General features: G+C 35.0%; 1 protein-coding gene across 10 annotated transcripts in view; it reads right to left on the bottom strand.

Annotated features, from left to right (window-relative positions):
* The window catches only part of EHBP1 (EH domain binding protein 1), a 376969-nt gene that overhangs the window by 278459 nt on the left and 79288 nt on the right, over positions 1–19222 (bottom strand). For all 10 annotated transcript variants that reach the window (XM_059187792.1, XM_059187791.1, XM_059187789.1 and 7 more), the window contains exon 3: positions 6949–7006. In XM_059187792.1, coding sequence (XP_059043775.1) covers positions 6949–7006 — 58 coding nt within the window. The remainder of the gene's footprint in view (positions 1–6948; positions 7007–19222) is intronic.

The raw sequence follows: 19222 nt of genomic DNA, 5'->3' as shown, positions 1-19222 counted from the left end.
ACATCAGAAGAAAGCAGGGGTGGCAATCCTTATATCAGATCAATTAGATTTTAAGCCAAAGACTATAAGAGATGAGGAAGGACATTATATCATACTCAAAGGATCTGTCCAACAAGAAGATCTAACAATTTTAAATATCTATGCCCCTAACATGGGAGCAGCCAACTATATAAACCAATTAATAACAAAATCAAAGAAACACACCCACAATAATACAATAATAGTAGAGGACGTTACCACTCCCCTCACTGAAATGGACAGATCATCCAAGCAAAAGATCAACAAGGAAATAAAGGCCTTAAATGACACACTGGACCAGATGAACATCACAGATATATTCAGAACATTTCATCCCAAAGCAACAGAATACACATTCTTCTCTGATGCACATGGAACATTCTCCAGAATAGATCACATCCTGGGTCCTAAATCAGGTCTCAACCGGTATCAAAAGATTGGGATCATTCCCTGCATATTTTCAGACCACAATGCTCTGAAGCTAGAACTCAATCACAAGAGGAAATTTGGAAAGAACTCAATTACATGGAGACTAAACAGCATCCTTCTAAAGAATGAATGGGTCAACCGGGAAATTAAAGAATTGAAAAAATTCATGGAAACAAAGGATAATGAAAACACAACAGTTCAAAATCTGTGGGACACAGCAAAGACAGTCCTGAAAGGAAAATACATAGCGGTACAAGCCTTTCTCAAGAAACAAGAAAGGTCTCAAGTACACAACCTAACCCTACACCTAAAGGAGCTGGAGAAAGAACAAGAAAGAAACCCTAAACCCAACAAGAGAAGAGAAATCATAAAGATCAGAGCAGAAATCAATGAAATAAAAACCAAAAAAACAATAGAACAAATCAAAAAAACTAGGAGCTGGTTCTTTGAAAGAATTAATAAGATTGATAAACCCCTGGCGAGACTCATCAAAAAGAAAAAAGAAAGGACCCAAATAAATAAAATCATGAATGAAAGAGAAGAGATCACAACTAACACCAAAGAAATACAAACAATTATCAGAACATACTATGAGCAACTCTATGCCAACAAATTTGACAATCTGGAAGAAATGGATGCATTCCTAGAGACATATAAACTACCACAACTGAACTAGGAAGACCTAGAAAACCTGAACAGACCCATAACCAGTAAGGGGATCGAAACAGTCATCAAAAATCTCCAAACAAACAAAAGCCCAGGGCCAGACCGCTTCCCAGGGGAACTCTACCAAACGTTTAAAGAAGAAGTAATTCCTATTCTCCTGAAACTGTTCCAAAAAAGAGAAATGGAAGGAAAACTTCCAAACTCATTTTATGAGGCCAGCATCACCTTGATCCCCAAACCAGACAAGGATACCAACAAAAAAGAGAACTATAGACCAATATCCTTGATGAACACAGATGTGAAAATTCTCACCAAAATACTAGCCAATAGGATTCAATAGTACATTAAAGGATTATTCACCATGACCAAGTGGGATTTATTCCAGGGCTGCAAGGTTGGTTCAACATCTGCAAATCAATGTGATACAATACATTAATAAAAGAAAGAACAAGAACCATATGATACTCTCAATTGATGCTGAAAAAGCATTTGACAAAGTACAGCATCCCTTCCCGATCAAAACTCTTCAAGTGTAGGGACAGAGGGCACATACCTCAATATTATAAAAGCCATCTATGAAAAACCCACCACAAATATCATTCTCAATGGAGAAAAACTGAAACTTTTCCACTACAGTCAGGAACTCGGCAGGGATGTCCATTATCAACACTGCTATTCAACATAGTACTAGAAGTCCTAGCCTCAGCAATCAGACAACAAAAGGAAATTAAAGGCATCCAAATCAGCAAAGAAGAAGCCAAACTATCACTCTTCACAGATGATATGATACTATAAGTGGAAAAACCAAAAGACTCCACTCCAAAACTGCTAGAACGTGTACAGGAATTCAGTAAAATGTCAGGATATAAAGTCAATGCACAGAAATCAGTTGCCTTTCTCTACACCAACAACAAGACAGAAGAAAGAGAAATTAAGGAGTCAATCCCATTTACAATTGCACCCAAAACTATAAGATACCTAGGAATCAACCTAACCAAAGAGGCTAAGAATCTACACTCAGAAAACTATAAAGTACTCATGAAGGAAATTGAGGAAGACACAAATAAATGGAAAAATGTTCCATGCTCCTGGACTGGAAGAACAAATATTGTAAAAATGTCTATGCTACCTAAAGCAGTCTACATAGTTAATGCAATTCCTATCAAAAAAGCATCCATTTTTTTTCAAAGAAATGGAACAAATAACCCTAAAATTCATATGGAACCAGAAAAGACCTCAAATAGCCAAAAGAATATTGAAAAAGAAAGCCAAAGCTGGTGGAATCACAATTCCAGGCTTCAAGTTCTATTACAAAGCTGTCATCATCAAGACAGCATGGTACTGGCACAAAAACAGACACATAGATAATTGGAACAAAATAGAGAGCCCAGAAATAGACCCTCAACTCTATGGTCGACTAATCTTTGACAAAGCAGAAAGGAATGTCCAATGGAAAAGAGACAGCCTCTTCAATAAATGGTGTTGGGAAAATTGGACAGCCACATGCAGTAAAATGAAATTGGACCATTTCCTTATACCACACACGAAAATAGACTCAAATGGAAAAAGGACCTCAATGTGAGAAAGGAATCCATCAAAATTCTTGAGGAGAACACAGGCAGCAACCTCTTGGACCTCAACCTCAGCAACATCTTCCTAGGAACATTGCCAAAGGCAAGGGAAGCAAGGACAAAAATGCACTATTGGGATTTCATCAAGATCAAAAGCTTTTGCACAGCAAAGGAAACAGTGAACAAAACCAAAAGACAACTGACAGAATGGGAGAAGATATTTGCAAACGAAATATCAGATAAAGGGCTAGTGTCCAAAATCTATAAAGAACTTAGCAAATTCAACACCCAAAGAACAAAGAATCCAATCAAGAAATGGGCAGAGGACATGAACAGACATTTCTGCAAAGAAGACATCCAGATGGCCAACAGACACATGAAAAAGTGCTCCACAGGGGTGCCTAGGTGGCTCAGTGGGTTAAGGCCTCTGCCTTCACCTCAGGACATGATCCCGAGTCCTGGGATCAAGCCACGCATCAGGTTCTCTGCTCGGCAGGGAGCCTGCTTCCCTTCCTCTCTCTCTACCTTCCTCTCTGCCTACTTTTGATCTGTCTATCAAATAAATTAAAAAAAAAAAAAAGTGCTCCACATCACTCGGCATCAGGGAAATACAAATCAAAACCACAATGAGATATCACCTCACACCAGTCAGAATGGCTGAAATTAACAAGTCAGGAAATGACAGATGCTGGCGAGGATGTGGAGAAAGGGGAACCCTCCTACACTTTTGGTGGGAATGCAAGCTGGTGCAACTACTCTGAAAAACAGCTTGGAGGTTCCTCAAAATGTTGAAAATAGAACTACCCTACGACCCAGCAATTGCACTACTGGGTATTTACCCTAAAGATACAGACGTAGTGATCCAAAGGGGCACGTGCACCCGAATGTTTATAGCAGCAATGTCTACAATAGCCAAACTATGGAAAGAACCTAGATGTCCATCATCAGATGAATGGATAAAGAAGATGTGGTATATATACACAATGGAATACCATGCGACATCAAAAGAAATAAAATCTTGCCATTTGTGACGACATGGATGGAACTAGAGGGTATCATGCTTAGTGAAATAAGTCAATCAGAGAAAGACAACTGTCTCCCTGATATGAGGAAATGGAGATGCAACATGAGGGGTTAAGGGGGTAGGAGAAGAATAAATGAAACAAGATGGGATTGGGAGGGAGACAAACCATAAGTGACTCTTAATCTCACAAAACAAACTGAGGGTTGTTGGGGGGAGGGGGCTTGGGAGAGGGGGGGTGGGGTTATGGACATTGGGGAGGGTATGTGCTATGGTGAGTGCTGTGAAGTGTGTAAACCTGGTGATTCACAGACCTGTACCACGGGGGATAAAAATACATTATATGTTTATTTTTTTAAAAAAATAAATAAATAAAAAATAAAAAAGATATATTCAGCTATAAAGATAGTCATGTCCCCAAAGAAAGTGAGCACTAAACTGAGAACTAAACTTTAAATAAGGTAGTACGCCTTATTTATTCTTTAATCTGACATTTATCTGCATCTCAGTTTTAAGTTTCAGCCTATCAATATTAAAAAAAGATAGAATCAGGAAAGAGAAATAAGATATATAGATGATAAAAAATAAAATTAATCTCTATACAACTCAAACTCCTTCTAAACTCATAGTTAAAAGTAAATGGCCAATGGTTGCAGAGATCTTTCTTCTCCCCTCAATGATTTCAGTGGGACTCAGGAGCAAATAATGTATATTTTAAAGGAAAACCATCAGAAAATAGAACTGTCTTTCAGAAGAAAAGAAATGGTTCTAGTCTTTTGATTTAGTATAACTGATAGCTAATTAAAAAAAAAAAAAAATAGCTGGAGACTCAAGTTTTTGATAAAGAATTCCAAAATGTCGTGGATCTCAAGTTTCCTAAGATTAAAACAACTATCTGCTTAACTTTCAGAATATCATAATCATTTCTTTCATAATTTCTGGAACTGGATTTTTAAGTCCTCTTTTGGGTGTTCTATAAAATTTATTAAAGAGCATTTCACATATGCATGTTATGCACTTGCTATAAAGAGCTTACCACATTATGTGTTCTCCTAAATTTTTCAAAAGAAATACATTTATAATGTTTAAAGAGGAAGCACAATGATTCTGAAATACACAGAAGGGATCTGAAATAGTAAGAGTATCACAATTGGACAGAAGGAAATAATAATAATAATAATTATTATTATTTCAAGAAATAATTCCTTCTAGGGACGCCTGAGTGGCTCAGCTGGTTGGACGACTGCCTTCGGCTCGGGTCATGATCCTGGAGTTTCCGAATCGAGTCCCGCATCGGCCTCCCAGCTCCACGGGGAGTCTGCTTCTCCCTCTGATCTTCTCCTCTCTCATGCTCTCTCTCTCATTGTCTCTTTCTCAAATAAATAAATAAAATCTTAAAAAAAAAAAACAAAAAAAAACAAGAAAGCAAGCATTCCTTCTAGGAAATATTGCAAAATAAATATCAACCTGTAGCCTCACATGTTTGGATTTTCCCATCTGGATTCAATCAATATTTGATATAATATGAAAAATAATCTGAACCTAAAAGTTATCTGACTTTCAAAAATGCAATAAAATAAAGGTATATTTAAAACTTCAAATATGGGTATGTAATGTGAATTGACCTATAATCTACAGTATTTTACTGTTTCATATTTTTTAAGAAAATAATTAGTACCTAATTATTAAAAGGAGGCAATCACTTTCATTTAACAGCCAAAAACACATAGAGCCTAACATTCATAGCTATGGTCATATTCATCTATCATACTTAGTGGATGACCCTATATTGTTCCTTTCCATAAAAACCTAAGACCCACGGAGCAAAAGTGACAAATATCTGGCAATAGAGAGAAAAACCTAAGTCTATTTTCAGAGACCTTTCTCATATCCATGTAAATGGATAAGAAAATCTTACAGGTCTAAAATGTAATGCCCCAAACTATAAATGTATGCTTTGAAGAAGATACCATTCAGGATATATGCACTGGACCTCTCCTATGTGCCTGTTGGAAATACAATTAAGTTAAAAATATGCCAACACTAATACCCAGCAAATTCCCTTCCTATGTATTTGCCCAAAAGAAAGTAAAGTATTTGTTCCCTAAAATACTGGTACCATAATATTTATACCAGACTTATTCACAGTAGTGAGTATTCAGGATATTTACCAGAAATGAATCAAATCATCAACAGGGGCATAAATAATCAAACTGTGGTTTAATCATTTGATGGAATACTACTTACCAATTTTAAAAAACCCAATATTCACAACAGTATGAATAAATCTCAAAAATATTATGTTGAACAAAAGAAACCACATAAAAAATAGTACTACTGTATGATTCCATTTGCATGAAATTCAAAAACTAGTCTATAGTGATAGAAAAATCAGAATAGTGGTTGCCTCTGATAGCTGGGAATTAACTGGAAGAAGACATAAAGGAAAAAGTGATGAAAATAATCTAAATCCTAATAGGAGTACTTATCACACAAGTATATATTGATCAAAACTCATTACATTGGATAATTAAAATCTACATGTAATTTTAGCTAAATAAAAATAAAATTTGACAAGACGCCCCTGAAATACTAAAAATTCTGAAATTTAATTAAATTAAACTTTTTAAGTTAAATTTTTTCCTTGCACAGGACTACCTATGGAAAAACCAATATCCACTAAACATGCTTAGTTATTGTGTGCTTAGAAAAATATATTCATATTTATCTAAAGAATAAATATTTTTAACATAGCTGCAGAATTGTTATTGAACATTTAAAAATTCTGTTCTACTCCCCACAAAGCTTTAACTGTAAAAACTTAAAACCTTTTAAAAATCCAACTCCTTCTCTCCTGCAGCCCAGGAATGGACTCAGATAACTCATCATTCCTTACGTTTGCCTTAATTTCATCCTCTTGGAATCTGAATAAACAATCCCAGGTACAATTTTGTTAAGTGTTACCTATTTAATTATTAATTCATGATTACCGTTGTACAGAGAAGTTAAATGACAATGATACTACCACATCCAAGATCAAAACTCAGGTATCTGAATTTTCAGAAACTGCAGTTACATGATCACAATGCCTGATCAGTCATTTTTTAGAAGACTGATAATTGGAAATAACTCAAAATACCCAGTAATATTTTAAGATATTCTACATTGGGACCAGAGAAGCTTCATAATTTCACTAAAAGTTAAATGCAACATTTGGGTAAGAAATTCAGGAAAGAGACAAACCTTAGAAGACTTCCTTCGACTTCTTCTTGTCCAAACTACCACCAGTTTATCTGGTTGCCTGTCAAGTGGGAAAAAGAAAAAGCGTAATTAAAGTAATTTATTCCAAATTAATAAAGTTTGGTTCTAGTGTCTTTAAAAGGACAAAAATGTCATCTACTTCAGATAACATAGAGAAGTTATTCTTATAATAAATCTCTGTAAATTATTCAAATATAGTAAATGCTGAATACAAATATAAGGTAATTTAAATTACTAATATTTTATCCACATGTTTTTCTAAAAATCCTTTGGCAAGATAATTCATTGGCACAAACCAAGCAAAATAAAATACTTAGAATTGGTAACTATTTTAAAAAGAAAAGCACACATACATCTTCACTAAAAATGAATGCCATAATAACACATTCATAAAAATGGCACTTCCAAAGTAATTTAATCTATGGATTACACTACTTTTGCATCTCTTATCTTATGAACAAAGTTTGTGGTTTTAAAAACATTTTTATAATCAATCATCTCAATAATCCATAAAAACAACACAATACTAAAAAATATGTAAGATATATATTCTTATTTCTATTTTATAAATTTAAAGAACAGGCAAAATAACTAATCAAAAGCTCTGGCAGAACCAAGTCTGAAACACAGGTCTTTTAACTCTCAGACCTCTCATCTTTACCTTCTGCTAATATAAAGTAAAAAACAAACAAAAAACCTGTTTTCAGCTAATACAGCTAAGTTCTCTTTAGTGTTGAGGGAAAACATCAAGATTATGCTTATCAGTTATTTTCCTTAAATTTTTACTTTTAAAAATCTTAGATAAGTATGCCTGGGTGGCTCAGTCTTTTGAACGTTTGCCTTCAGTTCGGGTCATGATCCCATGGTCCTGGGACCAAGCCCCACATCAGGCTCCCTGCTTAGCAGGGAGCCTGCTTCTCCCTCTCCCTCTGCCTGCTGCTCCCCCTGCCTGTGCGTGCTCTTGCTCTCTCTGTGTCAAATAAATAAATAAAATAAATTATTATTATTATTATTATCATATAATGTATTACTTGCCCCAGGGGTACAGGTTTGTGAAGTCAGGCTTACACACTTCACAGCACTCACCATATCACATACCTTCCCAATGTCCATAAAATCTTTTAAAAAAGTAAAAATTAATTAAATAAATAAATAAATAAAATTGATTTTAAAATCTTAGATAAAAGCTTTTTAGCTAAGAAATTAATGATACATTCTTCTTGATGACCTTCACCACTTTCTATGTCTCACTTATTTTACCCAAAAATCCCTGTCACCAGATGACCTGATCATTTAATTAAACACACACACACACACACACACACCCCTATATAAGAGTACCAGCCATAAACTCCTTACCCAGTGATTCACCATTAACTTGTCCAAAGAGAGCTGTCCAATGAAAAAGTACTGAGGAGCTGACCCAGAACGCAGCACAGAAAAATAAAGTGATAAAAATGTTTTAAAACAAATATAAAAGACAAATTGAGAAGTACACACACCTAACAGAAATGCTAGAAGTTCAGAACAGTGGAAATGGCAAAGAAAATACTGAAGAGAGAAGGCTAAGAATGCTCCAGATTGCAAGAGTCCTTAGACAAAAAGTACATATTAAAAACTAATGATGTACTATATGTTGGCTAATTGAATTTAAATTTTAAAAAGAAAGTATATATTAATGAATAGGATAATTAGAAAATAAATGTAATATCTAGATACTACAAAGCAGAAAGAATAAAGAGAAAGACCGTAAAAGACAAGACAGGTTACCAACAGAAGAATCCTAGACTGAAAGCAACTTCTCATTAGCTGCAACAGAGCCCAAAAGACAATAAAGCTAATGATCTTCAAGTTGCAAAGGGAAAATAGCTATCACCCTTAGAATTTTTACACTGGCTAAACCATCATTTAAGAAATGGTTTTTAGACACTTCCTGGCAAAAAGCAGATATTCAATAAATATTTGCAGAGTGGGGGAAAAAGGAAAAAAGAAACGATTTTACACATGTGAAGACCATACATACACATATGAAGACCATGCATAGATCCCAGTTAAATAACAGAAGCAGTAGGATGCAAAAAGCAACACGAAAACTGTAAAATGTTAATGCTTGTTCATTTTAGGTGGTAGAATTCAATGAAGAGCTAGACCAAAAACAGGAGGAAGGTTCTAATAATAAAACTGTTTTGACTAGGGAGCCATCTAAACAAATGCACAATGTTTCTCACAGTGATAATAACCAGGATCAAATAAATAGAAAAAAAGGTGGTTCTCCATCTAATACTAAGCTTAGTTCTGAGTGTCAGGCATTAAATTAGACAACAAATGTAAACTAAAACCAGTAGCTTGCTTTGGTTGAGTCTTCCCACAGTGAGATGTTAGGAGCAATGACCAGATGCAGAGGAGCTAAATTGCAAATGAAATAGAAGAAAGTTTCTATGAAATATCAGAATGTTAACCTAAGAATGTGAACCAGTGCAGAAACAAACAAAAGGTTGTTCAACACAGAAGCAGAACAGAACAAATGACAATGAAGGTGGGGAGCGGTAAAGTAATAAAAGAGGGAATTGGGAACAAGGTATGATCAATGCTGGTAGCTTAACAGTAAAGGAAATGAGTCAAATGTAAGCTACCCTGTTTGAAAGTATTTATGGCTTGCTGGAAATTTTACCTAGATTACTACACTAACCTTTTCGTCATGATCTCAGCCCCACATCTCCAGGCAACCCCGATTCTTAATTATATTTCTACGGTAGTTCTTTAGAAATGCTATAAAACCTTACAGCTTTTCCTTGTTTTTTATCCTATTAGTCATCTTTTATACTGAAGATACTACAAACTGATCCTTGCAGGTTGAATGTGACAGATTCATTTCACCATAATAGTATTCTGTTTTATTTTACTTTGAATTTAAATTTTTTAAAAGTTTTTACTTAAATGCTTCTAAACAAGGTCTATGCTGACCGGATTACTAGAGACTCCACTATCAACTGCTTCACACCTGACCAGCTTCTATTTAGATCCTGTACACATTTGACCCTATGACAACCTGGCATGCAAGATAACATCCATATTCCTGAATGTTGTTTATAAGGCACATGACCCTAATCTACTTCTCTAGCTACAAATATCTGAACATATACTCCTTCAACCTCTCCACATCTTTGCATGGTACTACCTTTCTAATTTTTTAATTAACATATAATGTATTACTAGCCCCAGGGGAACAGGTCTGTGAATCACCAGGTTTACACTTCACAGCACTCACCATAGCACATACCTTCCCCAATGACCATAACCTAACCTCCCTACCCACCTACCCAACCCCCCCCCCCCCCGCCCAATCCTCAGTTTGTTTTGTGAGTTTAAGAGTCTATATGGTTTGTCTCCCTTCTGATCCCATCTTTTTTCATTTTTTTTTTCATTTATTCTTTTTGTACCCACCAAACCCCCCACGTTGCCTCTCAACTTCCTCATAACAGGGTGGTACTACCTTTCTTACAAAAACTTCCTCTTTCTTCCTTTTTCCACCTGATAAACTCTTAATTCATCACTTCCTCTGTGAAACCTTGACTACTTCTCATTTCACTTCTACCCCATTCCATGTTCCACAACTCAGGCAGAGTTAACTACTCCTACTACTGCATTTCCAGTAATACCTTAAAAACACCTCTACCAAAATATTCAATATGCCCTATATTACATTTTAATTATTTCTATCTCCTCCACTAGATTGCAATTCTTTATCAGTCATATCTCATCTTTATATTCCTAGCAATTAATAAGAATTTGGTACAAAGTTGAGGTTCAATGAACATTTGCTACCGAATCAATCTTGAGTTTCCAACGGGAATTCCCAACTGGTTAATTATAATTAATGAGGTCCAACTACAGCCAGTAGCTATATAATACATCCTTTCTACAGCTTACTGGAATTTTACAGGGATTTGCACTTTGGCTGCACATGGGAAACTCCTGGGAAGCTTTTAAAAATACTGATGCTTAGGTTCAACTCATGGAGAATCTGATTTAATTGGCATCACGTGCAGATTTTTTTAAAAAATTCCTACAGGTAATTCTAATATGCAAAGTTGAGAACTGCTATTTTACAGGGAAATTGATAAGCAATCCCTGTACCTCCTGACTTCAAACACTAATGAGGCATATGTTATGCCAGCAGTGGGGTATCTCCCCCTTCACCCCGACCCCAACCCCATCGTCCTAAGCCATCATCCAGGCTACCTGACTGTTCCCTTCTTCTAACTCAGCTTCTTGGCACCTCCCTCCTCTCAACCATCCTGATCTCAGTGTTTCAGAACAGGAAAACATTTTACCATAAAAAATTAGGAAGGGTGGTCTCCTAACCTAAATGCCTGAAGTTCCAAGAATGTAAATAAAACATAGATGACTTATCTGAGAATACTCCCAGAGACAATTAAACTTTTTGTGCTTCTAAGTCATGTCCCATTTTTCATTTTTAAAAGATCTTTACTAGAAATTAGTCCACCTTTGCATTATCATGGGCAACATGCGGCAGTGTTCTAAAATAAAGAAAGGTGCTGTGACTTACTGTTCTCAATAGAACAGTACCAATTACCACACAATTAGCTGACCACAATGAATATTTTAAGCATCTGTGCTGTACTAGAAAAGAACCATTAAATATTTACATTTGTGCACACAAGAAGCCAGGGACAGAGTACTGTGAGAGTGTTATCTAACTACCGAAGAAGCTAAAATTATACAACTTTCTACCAAAAAAGTCAACACAATTTGATAGAACTCAGGTTTCATGGAGAATTCAACAATCACCTATTTAACATTTCTACCTCATCCCCTAAGTTAAGTAACCAGGAGGCTTACACATAATACAAACACAGACATATAAATACACAAACATATATAATTACATATGCAAACATTCTATATACAAGCACATAGAATGTACACACAGATGCCCTTTCTTTGAAATCTATTTAAAAGGTTCCATTAAAAAAGCTGAAGTCTTTTGGTGGGTTTATTCAGGGAAGAAAACTTCACAACACAAATTAAAAATTTTTAAAAAATTAAATTTAACACCTCTAACTTACCCTCAGAGTCCTTAAAAAGGAACAAGAATAAGTTGAATGTGAAGGTGGCGAGACTTGTCTTAAACTATGGTCTTGATACTATAACTAGAGAGTAGGAATGAGGGGAATAAGGAGTGGAAAAAGGAGACTATAAGAGAGCTACAATGAGAAAAAAAAAAAAAAAAAAAAAAAAGAGAGCTACAATGAACCAGAGTATGAAAGAGTAAGCTGTATCTTTCTTTGTTCTGAAGCTAAATTTCCTGCCTTCCTCTTTGCCACTAGTAATGTAAAGATACATTTTTTAAATTTTTTTTAATTACAAATATATATTATATATATAATATAATATAATATATTATATTATATTATGTTCCTATTATGTTCCTGGCACTGTGCTGAGCAATGGAGATACAAAGATGAAAAAGATAAACCTTGATCCTCTAAAAGTTTACAAAGAAGTGGAGAGACAAGCAAGTAAATAAAAGTACCCCATTTCTAGCACAAACCTGCGGAACACAGAGAACACAAAAAAACATTCTGAGAAGGATCTACTTATATATATCTCAGAAAATAGATACACGGACAAAAAGAGCCTGCCCAACCACTAAGACTTATTTAAAAACCTGTAATTTATGACATCTTAAATATAAAATCCAACAACAGATGAGTGACTAATACAGTACATCTGTCTACCACAAATTATAAAGCCACTAAATATATTTTTTAACAACACTGACAAGCATAGGACCATGCTTAGGATATCATGTTAAGTTTATTTAATACAGATTAATTTTTTTTTTGTATGCTCTATAATGGAAGAAGATACCAGGAAGAAATATCTCAAAATGCTAACTGTGGCCACTATTAGAAAGTAAAATTATGTATCATTTAAAAAATATACTTTTCTTAATTTTCTACAAAGTATAAAGATATACCTTATTTTATGCTGGAGAGCTATTTAAATGTGGGGGGGTTGTCTAAAATAAAACAACCCTTTTAAGTTTAGAATTAAGTATGAACAGGGTTAAACAATTTCTTAAACTTCACCTTGCCACTCCACTATGGTCCAAACAATAACAATACCACAAATACTTTTCAGATCACTCTTTCTCCTCTACATCAATTAAAATTCCCCTTTCTCCAGGGTAAGTACCTTAGGATGGTACTGAAAGGAAAGAAATCAGAGGAAGTAATCTGCATTAATCCAGGAGATATGAATTTGTAAAAGAAGACCCTTTCAAGGTGACACAGTATGGTGGAGAGAAACCAGCAGAGAGGAAACATTTCTCCTAGTTCTGGCCCTGAGTGACCTTCAGAATGTGTCTCCATTTCTCTGAGCCTATTCCCGAATTTATAAAATGAGGAAATGACCAAGATCTCAGCTAGTTCTAAAATACAATGGTTCAATAACTGTAAGATTAAATGACTACAACTTAGTAAATATTTGGTGGTTTAAAACAAAATGAGAAAATTCAGGAATAGGGTAAAGAATTTATGGCATGAAATCACTTGCCTCCTGTTTTCCCATAATCTAGAGCTAGCTAATATTATTAACTTTAAGTAACAGAATGAATATCTTCATATTCATAGTTTTTAGCAGCAGGGTAATATTTTTTAGCAAAATAGTAAACTGACCACCAAAGATTCATGCTCCCTGTCCAAAGCATAGTGTTGCAAGAAGCCCCTCTACTGCACTCCAACCACGACCACCACCTCCACCACCATGATGACATTGAAATGGAGTCACATGATACTTCTTACCAGTGGAATGTGAGAAGTTGTTGGTGTCACTGCTAGAGTAAAATGGATAATAAACAAGTATGCCTTCTCCACGCCAGTTGAATGGAGAGGATTCCAGAATGCAGGGGAAGGCACAGTCTTAATATAAAAGGTGTCTGGGCTTCTGGAATAACCTCCCTAGACTGAGAAGCAAGCAAGAAGTAAACTATTAGGTTAAACCACTTGGATTTCTGGGTGTGTCTGCTATAATAACTCCTCAACATTCTAGAAAATTCAGTAATTTAAAAACGCACATATACGCAACAATAAAACAGTTGCTATCTTTTTTTTTTTTAACAAAGATTTTTTATTTATTTATTTGTCAGAGAGAGAGAGAGCAAGTGAGCGCACAAGCAAGCAGAGTGGCAGGCAAAGGTGGAGAGAGAAGCAGGCTCCCTACTGAGGAAGGAGCCCAACGAGGGACTTGATCCCAGGACCCTGGAATCATGGCCTGAGCCAAAGGCAGCAGCTTAACCAACTGAGCTACCCAGGCATCCCAAAAACAGTTGCTATCTTGTACTAAGTTTACATTGTAAAGTACTGAGACCCAATTTAGCCTTTCTATGTCCTACCAGTTTTCATTTATATGAAACTGATGCTTCCAAAGATAAAAGGCAGCTGAAACTCAAAACTTAGTAATTAATACTTAAGTCCCTGAGCTTTTCCCAGATTAAAAATAAGGAACCAAAAGTCTTTAGAACACAAAAGTACAAATTTCTGCCACTACAGAATCCAAGATGTGTTTACAATGAGAAAGAGAGCTCAAAATATTAATCCTGTAGTTAATGTGAATAGCCACTTCACCAAATAACAAGGTTATTCTTTTAGGGGAAAGGGCTCTTAGACATAGCTGAACATTTCATGGTGGGATGCCATGAATATTGAAACAAAAAGGGAGAAATTGTCTTATCACAGAAGTACTCTAACTTTACTATTTCTCAAGTAATTATTTTTATCCTTCAGTAGGTACATCTGCCTCCTAGTGTACTATAACTGCTGTAGCGCCAGTTAATTATATTCCTTTATGCTTACTTCACAAGAGTTATTTAGGAAGCTGTAATAATTAACTCAATAGGAAGAAAATTATACAAGACAAAGTACTCATAAATAGGATATATTTCTTTTCTGTAAAAATTAAAGGATAATTCTAATAATACGAGATCTAAATCTTTGTCACTTAAATAAAAACTTTTTAAAAATTATATTTTTGCATCTTCCTACTATCTTTAAAGCATTTTCACAGAGTGATTTCTTTTGGTGAAAAACATTTAACTGGTGATGCCCATGGACTTCTGCTGACAGGAATTTCTAATACCTATATATCAGTATTTAGAGACAGCACCAGTCGAACTGAGGAGATGTGGTTTGGCACACTTGAATTGAGTACACTTTTTAACAGGCCATCAAATAAAATACATATATATATATATATTTCTCTTTTTGCTATACTATTCAAAAGTACGAAGTGTTTATCATTTTTTAATACAAAATTATTTCTGAGACAAATAGAATTTTAAGAAACCAGTACTGTATCATGTCTGTAATATTAATCTTCCCTCCTATTTTATCGTTTTACAGAAATCACCCACACCACTTCTTTTAATTTAGCATATTATTTACTGCTTCTTTTCTTATAGGCCCTTTGGAATAAACCTCATTTCAAGAAATTCAGATCATTCCATAGGTTAAGTATCTGACTAATCTCCCAGGATGACAGCTTTATTTTTTTAAAGATTTTATTTATTTATTTGACAGAAAGAGAGAGAGATCACTAGTAGGCAGAGAGGCAGACAGAGAGAGAGGGGGAAGCAGGCTCCCTGCTGAGCAGGCACTCGATCCCAGGACCCCAAGATCATGACCCAAGCCTAAGGCAGAGGCTTAACCCACTGAGCCACCTAGGCACCCCAGGATGACAGTTTTAAAAGAAGTTGCAATTTGTAACCAATGTCACAGGCCTACCAAAAAAAAATTGCAAGTGGAGCAGAACTCCAGGGGACTCTGGGGGAAAGAGGAACTAATGAATCACCAATGTTCTGAGGAGTTTTTTCTTTTTATTATGTTATGTTAGTCACCATACAGTACATCATTGGTTTCTGATGTAGTGTTCCATGATGCATTGTTTATGTATAACATCCAGTGCTCCATGTAATACGTGCCCTTCTTAATACACCCATCAGGCTCATCCATCCCCCTACTCCCCTCCCTTCTAAAACCCTCAGTTTGTTTCTCAGAGTCCACAGTCTCTCATTGTTCATCTCCCCCTCCAGTTCTTCCCCTTCACTGTTCCCTTCCTTCTCCTAATATCCTCCATGCTATTCTTTATGGTCTACAAGTAGGTGAAACTTTATGATAATTGACTTTCCCTGCTTGACTTATTTCACTTAGCATAATCTCCTCCAGTCCCATCCATGCTGATGCAAAAGTTGGGTATTCATACCTCCTGATGGCTGAGTAAATATTCCATTGTATATATGGATCACATCTTCTTTATCCATTTGTCTGTTGAAGGGCATCTTGGTCCTTTCCACAGTTTGGCTATTGTGAACATTGCTGCTATGAACACTGGGGTACATATGGCCCTTCTTTTCACTACATCTGTATCTTTAGGGTAAATACCCAGTAGTGCAATTGCCAGGTCATAGGGTAGCTCTTTTTTTAACTTTTTGAGGAACCTCTACACTGTTTTCCAAAGTGGCTGCACCAACTAGCATTCCTGCCAATAGTGTAAGAGGAACTTCCCCTTTCTATACAACCTCTCCAACATTTGTTGTTTCTTGCTTATTAATGTTTGCCATTCTAACTGGCATAAGGTGGTATCTCAATGTGGTTTTGATTTGAATTTCCCTGATGGCTAAAAAATGTTCTGAGGAATTTTGAGAAGCTGACAGAAAAATTTAGGAATAATAATCACAGACACAGGAGGGAAAAGGGCAAAAAAAAAAAAAACACCCCACCCTAGTGTATTTTAACACAAGAAAAATCAAAAGAAAGGAAATGTGATAATACCACAGTGCTCAGCTGCAAACAATACTAGGTCATAACAATAAATTCTGATCTAACTCTTGTAAAGCTGACTGGAAAACAGAAAGGATAGTGAAAAGGAAGGGTTAAGTTGCTTCAGGGAGGAGGTGGTAAAACAGCTAACTCCTCACTTATCACATTAAGAAGCTAGTGAAGTCCAAAGTAAAAAAAAAGTTTTTTTAAAAAGTGAAAGTATGTTATTGAGCAATGAAATAGCATTCATACCCACACTGAGAAGTTAATATTCAAAAAAAAAGATAGTAAGTACTCGCAAAGATATGATGAAAATGGAACCCTTACACAATGCTAGTGGAATTGTAAAAAGGTACATCTGCTGTGGAAAAGCTTGGGAATTCTTCAAAAAGTTAAACATAGTCTTACCATAAGATCGAGTAATTTTACTCCTAGATATATATATACCCAAAAAGTTGTACATGAATGTTGATGGCAACATTATTCAAAACAGCCAAAAAATGAAAACAACTGAAATGCCCACAAATTGATGAATGGATAAACAAAATGTGGTATTATTATCCATTCAATGGGATATTATTCAGCCATACAAAGGAATGACATACGGATACATGTTACAACATGGATGAACCTAGAAAGCATTACACTAAGTGAAATAAGCCAGACAACAAAGGTCACTTACAGTGTAACTTCATTTATGACCATTAATGACCATAATAGCCAAATGCATAGAAACAAAAGTAGATTCATGATTGCCAGAGACTTAGAAAGGGACTCGAAAAAGACAGTGGTGACTATTAAGAGGAACAGAATTTCTTTTTCGGGTGATGAAAATATTTTGAACTAGATAGTAATGATATATGCTTAACTCTCTGAATATACTAAAAACCACTGAACTGTACACTTTTAAAGGGGTAAATTTTTAAGAGTTTAAATAGGATTAGTAAGAATAAAGGCAAGAAAGGGTTCAACAAATGCTAAATGGTTATATGCTACAAAAATATAAACATTACTTTGAAGATCCTCCTTATTCACAAAAGGGACTCCAAATTACGCACTGCCAAGAATAATAACCTATCCTTAAAAGATTCACCACCATGAGGACATTTTTTAAAAGAAGAGCAGCATATACTTGCATAGCATATAATGTGTTTGAGACAGTGTTTTAAGTGCCCTATATATACCAACTCATTTAAAACTGACAAAAACCCCACAAATAGGTAATAAAGTGCTGCACTGCCCAACACCAGAAGGTGTCATTTACAACCTGCCTGTACAACCTGCCTCACAATCTGAACAGATATTAATATCCCTATTTTACAAATAAGGAAACTAAGGCATAAATAAGTTTAAAAAGCTTTGCCAAGGTGACTCTAAACAGTAAGTAGAAACTAAGTTTGGCAGTTTGGCATCAGAGTCCATGCTCCTAATCTACTATCTTTACTGACAAATACACTGCAGTCTCTATAGTGAATCTCAAAGATTTTCCAAACAGAATTAACATCTTTGAGAGGTTAGACTTGAAAGTACAATACTTATTTAAAAGAATAGATTTTCACGTGTTTGTAGAAATTAGCTACATTAGTCACAAACTTCACATTATGTTTATAACATCCAACCTATGAAAACATTATCCAGGCATGAAAGTTAGATTTGTTTTTAAGACCGCTATTTGACCTTTCATAAGGAATACAAGTGCATATAATTTGGTCTATGATTTTATCTTTGCCTCTCAGGACTGTCCAAACTTTTTCTTCAAATTAGAAATTTCATTTCTGGTTGTTGTAAATTAATCTGCTTCACTATAAAGTTAATTTTTGGCTATCTTGATGCCCTCTCTATATAAAGTTTAATCTAATAATGGTAATCACAAAAGAACTTTAAAAAAATAATATAGGACATTTAACAATTAGTGAATATTTAAAATTATTTATTATCCCACATGCCAAAAGTACTGTGACCCAAGTCCTTTGTGGAGATTTCTCTCCAAGACTCTGCCACACAGTAATGAGTAAAATTTAAGCACCCTCTAGAGTCTGGCATGTGACTAACAGGATAGAGAATTACTGTATGTGCCTTAATGTAAAGTGAAAGCCTTTTTTTTTTAAAGGAAAAAATTGCCTATTTACATCCTTACAACTCTTTTAATTATTTTTTAATGAAATACTATTTAGAGAAGACACATCAGCTCAAAATAAACCCAATCAGTATTAATTTTAAATACTTAGGTGGCTCTACAAACAATACATTTAAATAGGTTTAAAGGATTAAAGAATATTTAATCAATCTAGTAATTCTTCTTAGAAGAATGATTTTTAAGATACAGAGAGAATGTCACTATTAACAAGCTTTTTATTTAAAAAATTATAATAAAAGTAGTAAAATACTACCATGTAGAAATCCAAATGCAAACA

Source organism: Mustela lutreola, chromosome 9, assembly GCF_030435805.1.
Source record: "Mustela lutreola isolate mMusLut2 chromosome 9, mMusLut2.pri, whole genome shotgun sequence".
Taxonomy (NCBI): domain Eukaryota; kingdom Metazoa; phylum Chordata; class Mammalia; order Carnivora; family Mustelidae; genus Mustela; species Mustela lutreola.
The sequence above is the reverse complement of the archived record's forward strand: the minus strand, read 5'-3'. Positions and strand labels throughout refer to the sequence as shown.